General features: G+C 40.0%; 1 protein-coding gene across 2 annotated transcripts in view; it reads right to left on the minus strand.

The window, feature by feature from the left end:
* Window positions 1-11,462, minus strand: part of C8A (complement C8 alpha chain) — a 56,218-nt gene extending 44,756 nt beyond the window's left edge. Inside the window, exons 1-2 of one of the 2 annotated variants that reach the window (XM_045858755.1) lie at window positions 11,282-11,462; window positions 2,887-2,986 (exon numbers count right to left, since the gene is read on the minus strand). In XM_045858755.1, the coding sequence (XP_045714711.1) occupies window positions 2,887-2,986; window positions 11,282-11,358 (177 nt within the window). In that variant the 5' untranslated portion in view covers window positions 11,359-11,462. Of the gene's footprint in view, window positions 1-2,886; window positions 2,990-11,281 lie in introns of both variants that reach the window. The other variant, XM_045858748.1, reaches the window with a different exon arrangement.
* Between the last annotated feature and the right edge of the window lie 2,319 nt (window positions 11,463-13,781).

A 13,781-nucleotide genomic window follows, 5' to 3' on the forward strand; every position in this document is an offset into this window, starting at 1 on the left:
TTTACCAGCATTTTCAGACTTGCAGTTTCTAACATGATAAAAATGGTGCCGGGATCTATCGCTTATTGATGGTTTGTTATTGGCCAAACACTTCACATTCTTTGTCTCACTTAATCCTTACAAGTTTGGGAGGTTATGTACTATTCTGAATCCCATGAATACCATTTTAAACTGGGTTGAAATTTCAGTTCTGCCACTTACTATATATGTGTTACTGGGTAAATTGCTTAACATCTCTGACCCTCAGTTTTCTCATCTGTAAAATGAGATATGTCTGAGAGTGTTATGGAGATTAGTGACAATATGTGTAGAGAAATTAGCACTGTGCCTGGTGGCTGGTATGCAGTCAGCAACCATACTTATCAACATCGTCATCCTTCTCGTAGCCAGCTCTAGGGCTACTGCAGAAGGATTTGTGATCGAGTGAGAATTGGATTAGGTGACCTTCAATGTCATTTTTATTCTCCATACAGTTTAGGGAGTGGCTGTAGAATGACGTGGTCAGGCGCATGGGCATTTTAGAATCACACTGATCAAGGTTTAAATCTAGGCTCTGCCACTTTCTTCATGGGCAACCCAAGCAAAGGGCATGATGATATCTATCATGTACAGCTGGCTATGAAAGTCAAATAAGGCAACTTATTTAAAGCATTCGCACAGTGCCTGGTATGTAAAAATGATTTAATAAATAGTGACTGCCAATGCCATTGTTACCCTTCCTGTGGTTCCTTCCTGGGAATAATGGTGCAAACATGAGGTTTGTTCCCACCGGCTCCCTCTCTTCTAGGTTGTTATCAAATAATGAAGACATTGTGCTGCAGAAAGGTTGGTACAGACATTCCCTGAGGGACTTCATGCTATAGCCTGTGGTTTGTATCATTAAGACATAATTTCCTTTTTTTAGCTAGTAGATAATGTTTCTTTCCAGAAATGCACATCTTTGTGTGGTTTTGAGAGGAAGAAACATATTAATGAAGAGAAACTAGAATGTCTTTTACTTAAATAACAGGATTTAATTATTTGAAGAGTTACTAAAGAATGTCATTCAATTCTGATTTAACCTGTAAGTTATTCATCTGTGATACATGTTATCTAAACTGCAACATGTGAAAAAAATGCAGCTTGGGATATTTAGTAGGTTAAATAATGGCCATACAAAGAAATCAAGTCCTGACTCTTGAAAATTGTAAATGCTACTGCATTTGGAAAAAGAGTCTCTGCAAACACTATTCAGGTTTTGGAGATGAGATTACTCTGGAGTTCCCCGGTATGCCTGGCATGCCTTCGCAGTGTCCTGACAGGAGAAAGGCAGAGGGAGGTCTCACACAGACACACAAAGGAGACTCAGGAGGCAATGTGGCTGCAGAGGCAGAGCCTGGAATGATGCAACCGCATGTCAAGGATTGCCCACAGCCACCAGAAACTCCAAAAGTCAAGACAGCCTCTCCCCTGGAGCCTCTAGAGGGAGTATGAACTTGCCGATAAAGTTTCAGATATCTGGTCTCCAGAACTGGGAGAGAATAGATTTCTGTTATTTGTGGCAATTTGTTACAGCAGACCCAGAGAATGAATACAGGATTTCAAAGCAAAATGAGCATTTGGAGGACAGTCTAAGAGTTTTCAGCATATCTTCAAGATGGAAGAGGTAGAACAATGAAGTTCAGGCTTTGATGTTGAATAAACTAGGTCCACATTGTGTTTCCATCACACTGTGGTTTTAAACAGCTTGTTCACAAGCATTTTCACATCTAGTTGAAGAGTGCGTATGGAGTAAGGAAGACCATCAGCCAAATCAGCAAAAGCTCACGTAAGAGAAGGACAGGGTTTGACTCAAGCAGTGGACAAGGAGTTGAAGAAAAGGGCACAGACAGAAGTTGTAAAAACAGCTAACATGTGCCAGGTGCTATGAAAAGAAATTCGTGTGCATTACTCACTTAATGCTTACAATAATTCTATGATGTAAGCATTGTTACTTTTCTCACTTATAGAGAAGGAATCGAAGACAGAAAGAGATTAGAAAAAATGCCCAAAGTAACACAGCAAATAAGATGCAATGACAGAATCTAAGCTGTAAAATTGGAGCCTAAACATTTACATTTGACAGTAGAGTGCCAGTTAGACGAGGTTTAGGCAGTGGTATACAGGTGTGCGGGGTACAGGGGCCTGGGTGCATCCAGCAAAGGCATGTGTTGTCTGTAAAGAGCTAAAAAACTAATAAAACAGAATAGAAGCTAGTCTCCATTTTATCTTCAGCATAAGCCAGGGATTCTGAACAAAGTCAGACTTTTAATATTGTTCCCTGCCAAAATGGTGTTGAGAAGTGCTCCCAACTTTTGCCTTTCCTTGGTATACCACTGAGTTTATCCACCATCATGGACCACTCAAAAATACTTAGACATGCAAGATAGAAGCACATCTGTTCCTTGGGTGTGTCAACCTTTTCAATGTATGGGAGTAGAATCCTTGGGAACACCTTCTGTGGCATGCTCTGGTTTATTTCAGCTCACCATAGGTCATGGACAGCTAGGCATGTTGGTATTCCTCCACTGGCCTCTCCAGATGACCCACACTAGAAGGCAATAGATTGGCCAGGACCCAGAGAAGCCATCAGAGATCAGTGTGCCCCTGTCCAAATAGCCACTTATCTGCATATAAGCCATAACATACACATCTTTTGCAGCCTCACCTAATAATGCCTTCCAAACAAAATCAGAAGAGGCAGAGAAAAGATCTACTATCCATATGTCCAAGGCTTCCAAGTACCTATTTCTAGACCCAATTTCTCCCAGACCTCCAGAATTGTAGACCTGGCTGCTTATCTTCATTGGAATGCCCAGTATATAACTCAAATATTAAATGCCCCCGAACTGCTCATCCATACCTTACCTTTTTGTCCTGGCACGGAAAACAGTCTGTCCACTGTGACCAGCTGCTCAGCTGGCAGTTAACTGCTGTGGGCGTGGAAGTCTCAGCAGCCCGGCTCACTCTGCTGAAGGGAAGAAAGACCCCTATTTCAATTTAAAACATTTTTATCATGACAATTTTTATTTTTCTCATTAAAAATGCAAAAAGTTCTCTTAATATGAAAACAGATGCTGAATTTTTCCTAGTGTTATTGAGGTATAATTGAAAAAATTATATATGTATTCAGGTATACAATGTCATGGCTTGATACACGTATACATTGTAAAATAATTACCACCGTGAAGGTCATTAACACACCCATCCCCTCACAGTTCCCTTTTTTGGAGAGGGCGAGAACACAGTATCTACTCTTATGGCAAATTTCAAGTACACAAAACAGTTTTATTAACTACCATCACCACACAGCACATTGCACCCAGAACTTACCCTATAACCAAACATGTGTACTCTCTGACCAACCACTCCCTATCTTCCCCCTCCTCAGCCCCTGGTAACCACCTGCTGTCACCTACTTTCTGGTTCTGCGACCTCAACTCTTTTTAAATTCCATATATAAAAGAGATCATACAGTATTCTCTTTGTCTGGCTTTTTTCACATAGTATAATGTCCTCCAGGCTCATTCATGTTGTCACAAATGACAGGATTTCCTTATTTTAAATAGCTGAACATAGGCTGAATTTTCTAAGTTTTCAAGTTTGCCCATTAATTTGGGGATCTGGGTCCCTATAGCAGCAGAACTCGACACAGTATTATAAGATATTCCTTTAGTTTTCAAGTTATCCGGAGGTGGGAGTGGACATAGAGCAGGGAGAGGAGGGGTGTGTCCACTGCTGCTCAGTCATTCTTGCTTGAAAGATTTCATTCTAAGGGTACCTCCAGCACTCGAATGATTTTGTCTTCCTTTTTAAGAATTACATGTGCTGTTTTTAAAATAAAACATATGTGGCCTATTGCCCTTTCTTCTTTTCCAATTTCTTTTATTGTGGTAAAGTACAAATAATATAAAATTTACCATCTTCACCATTTTTAAGTGAGTGGTTCAGTGCCATTAGAAACATTCATAGTGTTCTGCTACCATCACCACCATTTATCTCCAGAACTCTGTTCACCTCCCAGCATCAGTCTGGAGATGCAAAGTTCAAGCCAAGGAAAAATCTGTGCACATGTCCCTTCCAGTCAATCACATTTTTGAAAATGAAGAGTGAAAATTTTATCATGCTCCTATTGTGTGCAGGTATGATGCTAGAGGGTTTGTATAAAATCTCTCTTTTGATTCTATATGAACCCTACTTTTAGAGCGACAAGTACTGAGGAAGGCTAAGATGTTTGAAGAGTCAGAGTAGCAGAAAGTCCAGTCGTTAAAAACACAGGGTTTGGGGTAAGAGGACTGAGTTTGAATTTTAGCCACCTGCTGACTTTGAAAACTTGAGCCAGATATCTAACTTCTGTGAGCTACAGCTCTCCCACCAGTAGAACTGTGTTAAACATAATAAATATTACCTGATAGAGTTACTGAAAGCACATTAAAATATGTATGACATGTTTATTAAAGGTTGACTTTTATTATTACATGCTAGAACATTACATGGATTATCTCATTTAATCTCTATGTGATCCCAGTAGTCAAATATTATCAGCCCTATTTTGCATACAAGAAAGTTGAGATTCTTAAAAGCTAAGTAACCCCTGAAGTCATAGCCCAGGGGTGACAAAGGTAAAATTTGAACCAGTTGGCTTGATGGCAAAGCCCATTTCCTGCTCCTCATCCTGTTTGCCTGGCTCCAAGCCTGAGCCTCTTTCCGTAGCATCGCCACTGCTCCCGTAGCTTCAAAGCCTGGTCAGTCCAGGGGGCAAAGCCGGAAGGTTGTCTGTCACCACCAAAATTGCCCAACCTCTTAGAACCAGGCAGCCTCTGCTATAATGAATGGAATAACTATCTCCCTAGTGTAGGAACAACAAAAAAGACTGCTCCTTCATGCTACTTCTAGGAGAGCTGCTACTCATGATGAATAGCAAGGGATAACTGTTAAATGTTAGTTGCAATGTGGATTCTGAAAACACATCAGTGAATTTTATTGGACCCTGTTACATTAAACCCATTAGTCTGTGTACACTTTGAATGGATCTAATGCCCATACATGATTTTTGTATCATTAGGCACTGGGAACTTAAAAACTAGTAATTCACTAATTATACATGTTTTTAAAATATTAATACATTGTTACACAGTATAAAAAGACAAACTTATTAAGATTGCCAGTGATGTTCTCAAGCTCATAGTAGTAGGATATGTGTTTCAAAATTTTAATATTTGCTTAAAGTCTCGACTTTTGTCACAGGTAACAATAACATTATTTGATTTACTTGAAGTGATAGGCTCTCTGCTCACTTTTGAGACAAAGCCTGCCAAATCTCTGAGCCTGAATAACTAGTGTGACAACCATGCTGTGGAGTAAAAGCCATGTCCCAGGAAAAGGTGGCTACGTTCACTTGCAGCACAAACGACTGCTTTTTCACAAGACGGCCGTGGCACGTCAGGGCAGCAGCCCTGCATCCCTCTCGTTTTGACACATGGCATATTTAAAGAACATGCACTTAAAGACTGAGACCTAATACGATTAATGAGTTTCACTGTTTCAAAAAGGACTTTCTCAAGTACACCTTAACTTCTTTCCTGCGAGCTTGGTGCTACTCTCTTGACTGGTGCCAAGGCCACAGTTGTCTGACCTGCCATTGCTTGTTCCATCAGCGCAAACAGAAGGAAACACAATGAAAGGTCAAACATCTTAGTGTTTTTGTGAAATTGTCGTGAACTTGCAGGATCCGCCCCCTCCACTGAAAAGATCTTAGGGGCTCCTTGAGCTCTACAGACCACACTTGGAGAAAACTGTGGTCTATGAAAGGATGCTAGTATGTATAGAACACCACCCTTACTGTCCCTGCAAAGAAAACTTCAGGGCTCAACTCACAATATTCACCTCTGTGCCAACTTCTTTCGGGGTGCTGCAAGCCCTCGTCATCCCTGCAAATGAGCCATCCAACATTCTGGCCTCTCAGTTGTTTTTCCTCATCTTCGGGGGCCTTTCTTTTTCGCTCCGCTATCTTCCATGGCCACATCCTGGACCTTCTCACTTTCTGAGACAGCATCTCCTGCAAGTCGCTAACTCACAAGTCATCTGCAAATTAGTGCTCTGGGGCTCCACCGCCTCTTCTCTTCTGTCTTACAGGCTCAAGCACTCCCGCCACTCTTTTGTTTCGTCCTCATTGGGCCTCCATTCTCGTGACTCCTAAGCTCCCTCTCTTTCTGTTTTCCTTTATAACTAGTTTTTATTCCATGACTTAAAATTTTAATTATATCCTAATTATATCCTGTAATTATATCCTAAATTCCTGGACACCACTGTTCCCTTGACCACACCTACCTGGACAAGCCAATCCTGGATGAATCCAACTGTCCCCCTCTGTGCTTGGTTTGCTCCTGGACTTCTTTCAATCTCATCACAAACATCAGTTCCTTAGGGAAGCATTGCTCACTACCCAGACTATTTAGATACCTCACTTTGTATGATTTGGTCAAGCTCTGTGCATTTTCTCTACATTTAATTATCACACTTGTAATATTTGTATAATTTCTGTTTTCTCCATCAGATTGCAAGCAGAATGAAGGCAAGTACTGTCTGTGTGTTTGCTACTGAAGTTCCAACACTTATCATGGTGCCAGACCCAAGTAAAGTGCTCAGTAAGTATTTAGGAAAGGAAAAGATGAAAGAAGAGAGGAAAGGAAGAATTAAAAAGGGGAGGGGGAGAGGAAGGAAAGGAAAGGAAAGGGATAGAAGAGAAAGAATGAAAACAATTTATGAGAAATAGATTGCATTATTTTGAGATTTATTTAAATCTAATTTTCAGTTAGAATCTAATTAAATAATTCTGGAATCTAGACATTCAAATGGCTCAAGGTTTGGTCCATGCGTCATTTTGCCAACAAATCACCCTAACAATAAAAGTTTGAAGCATAAGAACATAAAGAAAGACAAAGGTTCTAATCATCAAAAGGTGGGAGAGAAGTTTGGGAGCAGAAAATGTCTCCAGCATTAGTTCTGCATCTCACTGTAGAATTGTCAAGATAATGTCATTGTAAGCCCACAGAGACTGCATTATGATGTCAAAATGGAAGGAAACAGTATTAATGGATGGAAGCAAAAGCCTAGACAGAACAGAGCTGTGTTGCCACAGTTTTAAAAGCTTTGTGACATGATGTCTAGACAGAGGCACACACAGTAATGCTATCACTGAAGCAAGAGTACAAAAGGCACACGGGACCATTCATTAAATCATTTCAGGGCTCCAGCCTTCTAACCAACAGCAATATGACCAGCCTTTTCTCTTATCACTCCAGTGAATTTTTTAATGTAGTTTATTTTTTGCTGATTATAAAAGTAGTACATTCTCATTAAAGACAACATAGAAAAGATAACGAAAGAAAAAAATGCCCCAGTTCCTACCAACATTAATATTTTGTCCTAGCTCCTTTCACTCTTTATTTTCATAACCTAGTTGAGGTCATACTGAGTATTGCATTTTATATCCTGCTTTTCCGCTTGATGGTGCAGCAGAAATGTAAACTGTTTATGATGGCTACACATTGTTTCACTGCCCTAATATCAAGCAATTAGATTATCGAGCACCCAGGTTTTCTGTATTCTAAGTTACATATTGAAGATATATCCTACACAATGGGATGGCTGAGTTGAAGAATAGAAGTGATTTTAAAGCTTATGACACTTATAGCCCAATGACTTTCCAAAAGAATTGTATCCATTTTTCAGTGACTCAGAGAACCATTAATAAATCTGTGGCCTAGTAAATCTTGGCAAATGGTTTTAAAGCATCTCCCAGCTACTGAAAATCTACTTGAGCAATAAGACACTTAATATAGAGCCCTGGGACTCCAGAGTCTTTGATTCTAGTTTTTCGTCTGCATGTACCTTGCTGTGATACTATGTTCAAGCTTATTTAACTATCTGGCTTTTAGTTTTCCCTCTGTAGAAGCACACAAGTCGATACAGTGCTACTGAGGGCCTCTCAAAGTGATCTCTCTGGAGCACCAGTTCCTGAGAGATGTACCTGAGGTCGGAGAGGAAAAGGAAAGTTACACGGCCAACTACATTTGGATAAATTGCATACAGCACCCTACTTCTGGAGATTTAAAATGCCCAATGACATATTAAAGGCTCTGAGAAGTTCTCATCTTAATTTACTTAACCCAGCATTTATAGAAATTTTTGAACATGTGTCATTTCTTCAAGTAACATCTGTAAGACTATGTAACACAGTTGAAGAAACATTGACATAACAGAAAGGGGGTTAGAGCCTAACAAACATGAATTGAAACCGAGCTTCTGTTACTTACTTCAATTTTCTTATACCTAAAAACAGGGGTAATCAAAACTTATAAAACTGTTTTGAATATAAAATGAAATTATGTGTGTAAAATCCCTAAGCACAAGTACACATTAGTTTCTTATCTCCAACTTTCTTACCCTATATGTGCTCATCAACCTCTCCATCTTAGTCAAAATGTATTGCATGCCTAAGCTTTATAGGGCCATGGATTGGTGAGATTCTTCCCATCTGCCTTTTTAAATAGGGTGGCGTATTGGGCAAAGGACATACAGCCTGGAGATGAATATACAGCTTGCAAGTCCAATGCTCAACCCCAGATTGTAGCCACTTCAGCAATTTAGATCACAAAATAAGTAATTAGCTACCAGTCCTAAACTAGAGGGTCAGAAACACTAACCCTAATTATTGCCAGAGCAGGGCACCTAATACGTTGGTTCAGTTCATATTCAAAGCTGATTGTCACTAATTATATCATCTTGAGCCAGTTCCATTCAGTTACGTGGAAATTACATCATGAAACTGAAGTATTTTAAGTTTGACTTTGAAAGTGTTGAGTCTCCAGTGACCTTCCTGTTGCTAAATCCAGCAGAGAGTTCTCTGAGTTGGTCTTACTTGCTCTCTGTTAACCAGTTTCCCTCTTGAAATTTTTCCTCTTTGGATTCCATTCATACCACACTTCCTTGCTCCCTTCCTACCTCATTGGCCAGCTCTCTTTGACTTTTCTAAAAACTGAAATTCCTCTGGGTGCAAGTCTTGTCTTTCTTCTTCTTCTCTTCTTTAGCAGCCAAATTCCTCATCATGGTGCCCTGAGCCCTCTGTGATCTGGCCTCTGCCCACTTTTTGACATCGTCTTGTGGCACAGCTTCTGCTCTTATGCTCCTCCCTTCCTTCAGGTCCTCAGACAGGACCAACCATTGTCCACAGTAAGGTCTTAACATGTGCCTGTCTCTTCATTCTCCCCTCCTTAACCTCCATGGCCTCTCAGCTTCAATGTCAGTCCTATAGAAACCCTGCCCCCAGCCGGCCTAGCTTCAGATCGCTCTGACGTCCCCCAACAAAGGGCCCTGTTTGTTTCCTTCCTAGAAGTTATCACAAATGTTACTGAAATGTTTCATTTAAATATTTACTGACTGACTGTATCATTGCACTATAAATCCCTTGAGTATAACGACTTATCTATCTATTTAGTTCACCATATAGCACCTAGCATACTTGGAATATTTAATAAAATCAATATGAACCCTAACATTGAAAACATGTGATGTATTTCTACATTTTAATGATATACTTTTACTGTTACTAGCTCATGCTTACCATTTGCTTATTATAAAATCTTAATAGAAAAATAGTTTTTTTGAGAAAAATATTTTAAAACAATGGTGATGATGTAAGATTTTGTTTTTGGATAAAGAAAAGGTGTCATTGTTAAATTTTTAGTTTGAAATCACTGACCGATCTAAAAGATCCATGCCAACTGGCACATTATAAATTTGTTCTAACTTTTTTCAACCATCAGTGTGAATGTAAATTACCAAAATGACAACAACATTCATACAGCCACTAGCAACAGTTTTCACTGAATGCTTACTCAAGACCAGGCATTGTTCTAAGTCCTTTTCATGCATTTAATTCCTCTTCTTGCTTTTCTCCCATCTTCTAACTCAGGAAATGTACATAAATGGCCTGAGGTCACACAAACACTAAATGCCTATGCCAGAATTTGAATACAGAGTAATTTCACCATGCAGCCCTCTGTTTTCAAAGCCAGGGTCAGACACACTGGCATTAGATGCAAAGACCTCATGATTTCCTACTTCGGCACTTTGTAAATTATTTAATTGGTTCTCTTTTGCCTTGACTTCAAATTTGCCTCTTCACTGATTTGTCTTATTTGATAAGTTCATCAAACATCAGGACTCTTTGTTCATTTTCAAAAAGGATTACAATAATAATCTTCTATAATTAAGAGTATCTCAGCAGAGATTTCCCTTTACCACAGTTCCCTTGCCTTTATCTTCTAATTATTAGAGATGAATTTTCTGATTTTGTTCAAAATTGTGTTTGCTTTAAATACAAGTTGCAAATTAACAGCTTATAAAAATGCCTTCATCCCTTCTGAACTGCTACTTAAAGAAAAAATCTCTCTTGCTATAAAATTTAAATACAATAGTGATTTAAAATTGAATCCAAACAGAATTTGAATAAAATAACTCTAATTACAATCTTCAATGTTGGGGAGATAAGGACAGCTTTAAAACTGTCCTAATGGTGAAATAAGGAGCTTCTTAAGCACCACAAAATACTCAATGGTAAGACATAAAAAACATGACAACAGGTTAGAAAATTCAAGGAAGTGGACTTGGCAAAATATGATGTACATACGAAAAGACCACTTCCATTCATTATCCCACTGCAGAAACTCTCACTCATTTCTATGAAATGATCCAGCATCTCTACAGACTCTTACCTTTCCCAATAATTTTATGTACATTATCTAATTGTATTCTTCACAACACTATGAGACACATATTCTTATGATTCACAAATAGAGAAGTAGAGGTTAACTGTCCAACAATACTGGAGACAACTATTATTTATTAAGCTAAGTATATTGTGTATCCAGGATCTTATTTCATTCATTAACTCTTATGGAAGAAGCATTACTATTCTCATTTTACACATAGGAAAACTGAAGCCTAAAGAAACGAAGTGATGTGCTCCAGATCACCCAGCCCCTGAGTGTTAGGACTGTGATTTCCACACGGCCCCCCCACCCCCCGCCTCCAAGTGCCCTCCCTTCACACTGCCCACCAGTCCTGCACAGGATTAGTAATAGTACTAAAAGAGGTCACATTCTAACCTAAAATGGCCTATTACAGACATTAAAGTGTCTTTGTTCCCCCCAAGGGGAACCCTGTTTGCAAATTTTGCAGAGACAGATGGCTGACTCACCGGTTCACCCTCTCCTGTGTGGTCACCCCAGGCTGACAAGTCATGAAAGACAACATGAAGAAAGCAACAGCAAACATCTCTTCCAGAATCCACCAGCCTATGTCACCTGAAGGAATGAAACAATCTACTCAGGGAGCCAGAGTCAAAGATGTCTACAGGCTGGGACCCAGAAGTTCTTGCGTTTGAAATGAACAGAAGTCCCTTGGTTCTCATTCAGATGCTGTTAATTAGTTACTATGGTATTGATTAGCCAAACACCCTAAAACCCCAGACACCAAAGGCCACTGTCCTTCAGACCTATTGAAAAATGATACCCATAAGATATTTGTTTAACCAACACCAGCTTAGCAAAGGGATCTTGTTTTCAGAATAAGGCATAAGTCAAATCAAGATACAGTTTCAGAACTCATGGTCTTTTTAAGTGGCTCTTGGAATTTGTAACTGCAGATCAATTTGTGCTACAAGACTGAAAGAAGGCTGATGCTGGTGTATCAGCTCAGCCGTAAACAGCCAGCAAGTCAAAGAAAATGCCTACAGGTACATGAGGGTTCTGCAGTGTACCGCCAAACATGCGGAGCCTGAGAAATCCAGGTAATTCCATGGACTTTCTGCTTTTTATCCAGACATTGGATATCATTAAGATCCAGCATATCAGTGTCTTGAGAGGACCTGATGCCTTACCTGGCCATCTCCAGAAGCATTCTCTAGAATCATAGTAACAGCTGCACATCTGGATGGATGATACCATACCTTCACACACTCTCTGACTCTTCCAGTCACAATGGGCATTTCATAACCCTTTTACTGCAGGTGTGGGGGTCATGAGGGGTGCTATGTCTGCATACCCTTAGAGCAGCTCAGGGTGGCACATCTGGAACCCACTTTTCCCATGAACCCCCTAGCTGCCTCCCTGTCTCATCCATAGTCCAAGTTCCTAAGACAGGTTCAAAGAGCTCACCCCCATCCCCCACACCCCACCCCGGGGCAGTATAGCTCAGCTTTTCCTCCACCAGTATAATGCTTTTCTCATGTAAAGCAGACCTCTCTCTAGAACACTGATCATTTAGGGGGGGATTTTGCCCCTCAGGGACATTTGGCAATGACCAGAGACATTTATGGTTGTCACACTTTGGAGGTTGTACTACCAGCATCTAGTGGGTAGAGGCAAGGATGCTGCTAAATGATGCACAGCACAGCTCCCCACCACCCACAGCAAAAAATTATCTGGCTCAAAATGTCAGCAGTGCTAAGGTTGGGAAACGCTGCCTCACAAAAAAAAGCTGCTCTCCCTTTCCTGGGCCCTTGTAATTCTGGTGAACTCATTTTCTTTTTCCATGTAGACTATATTGCCTTCCTTCTTAGCCCAGCTCCTTCTTGAAATTTCCCTGATGTATTTCTCTGTACCCAAGACCTCAGCAACACTCAGCTCCTTAACTTCGACTTGCCTGTCCCACCCTTCACTCCTCAACATGGTCACTTAAATTCTTTTGCCTCCTCTGTAGTAGTTTCCCTCCAAGCTTCTCTCCTTCTTGATTGCCCCCCTTGATCTATTTCAGAGCCTTGGCAGTCTCTGAGACGATCACAAGATCACACATTACCAGCACTTTTCATTTTGCCTCATATTATATTTTTCTTAAGAAGTGGAATATATCTTGAGAATGAAATTTCCTTTAGGATAAATTCTGTGTCTGTTTCTTCTTTATAAACACCCATATCACTTAATACTAAATCTTTAACAAATATGTCCTAATGGAGTGAATTAGCAAGTGAATATACTTTCAGGTATATTTGTTCATTTAATCCTCAACAATCTTGTAAGATAAATGTCATCATCATGAAGAGAATCCTGAGAGTTAGAGAGACTGTGACTAAGCTGGAAAATGGAAGCAAGATGGATAGCATCCCTAGCCCTGTGCCTGCCACATTGCATGATTAAAATTTTTTAAATATAATCTTCACAGTAATTTTGCAAGGCCAGTAATAACAGTGTTGTTTTGAATATGAGGATATTGACCTTCAGAGTGGTTAAGTAACTGGCCTGGAACCACACAGCTGGTGAGTCTCAGGAGCATGGATTTATGACCTGTCCAACTTCAAAACCTGAGATCTTTTTTGATCTGGTCATACAGTCATACAACTACTACACTACATCAGGTACATCAGGACTAAGGCCTGTGTCTTCCACCTCCAAGTCCAGCTGTCTGTCTGTTATGCTTTAGCTCAGAGATATCATTTCTAGGGGACAAACAGAGCAAGAGAAAGTGAATAGAGAGATAATCACAGAATAGAATCAGAAGAGAGAAGTTAACCAGATGGGATTATTCCATTCCTCTATGACTAAGAGTACATGGGGATGTTGTGTGTGTTGGGATGAGGGTGGGGCACTCATCTACTTTGAGCCAGAATGTTCTAAGATGAATGGGAAATGCCAAAACATTTTTAGGTTTGCATATGTGGATTTCACCTTAATTGTAGCATTCTGTTATCGAAGACAGATAGC

Source organism: Phyllostomus hastatus, unplaced genomic scaffold (assembly GCF_019186645.2).
Source record: "Phyllostomus hastatus isolate PE091 unplaced genomic scaffold, TTU_PhHast_1.1 phas_contig_147, whole genome shotgun sequence".
Classification (NCBI taxonomy): domain Eukaryota; kingdom Metazoa; phylum Chordata; class Mammalia; order Chiroptera; family Phyllostomidae; genus Phyllostomus; species Phyllostomus hastatus.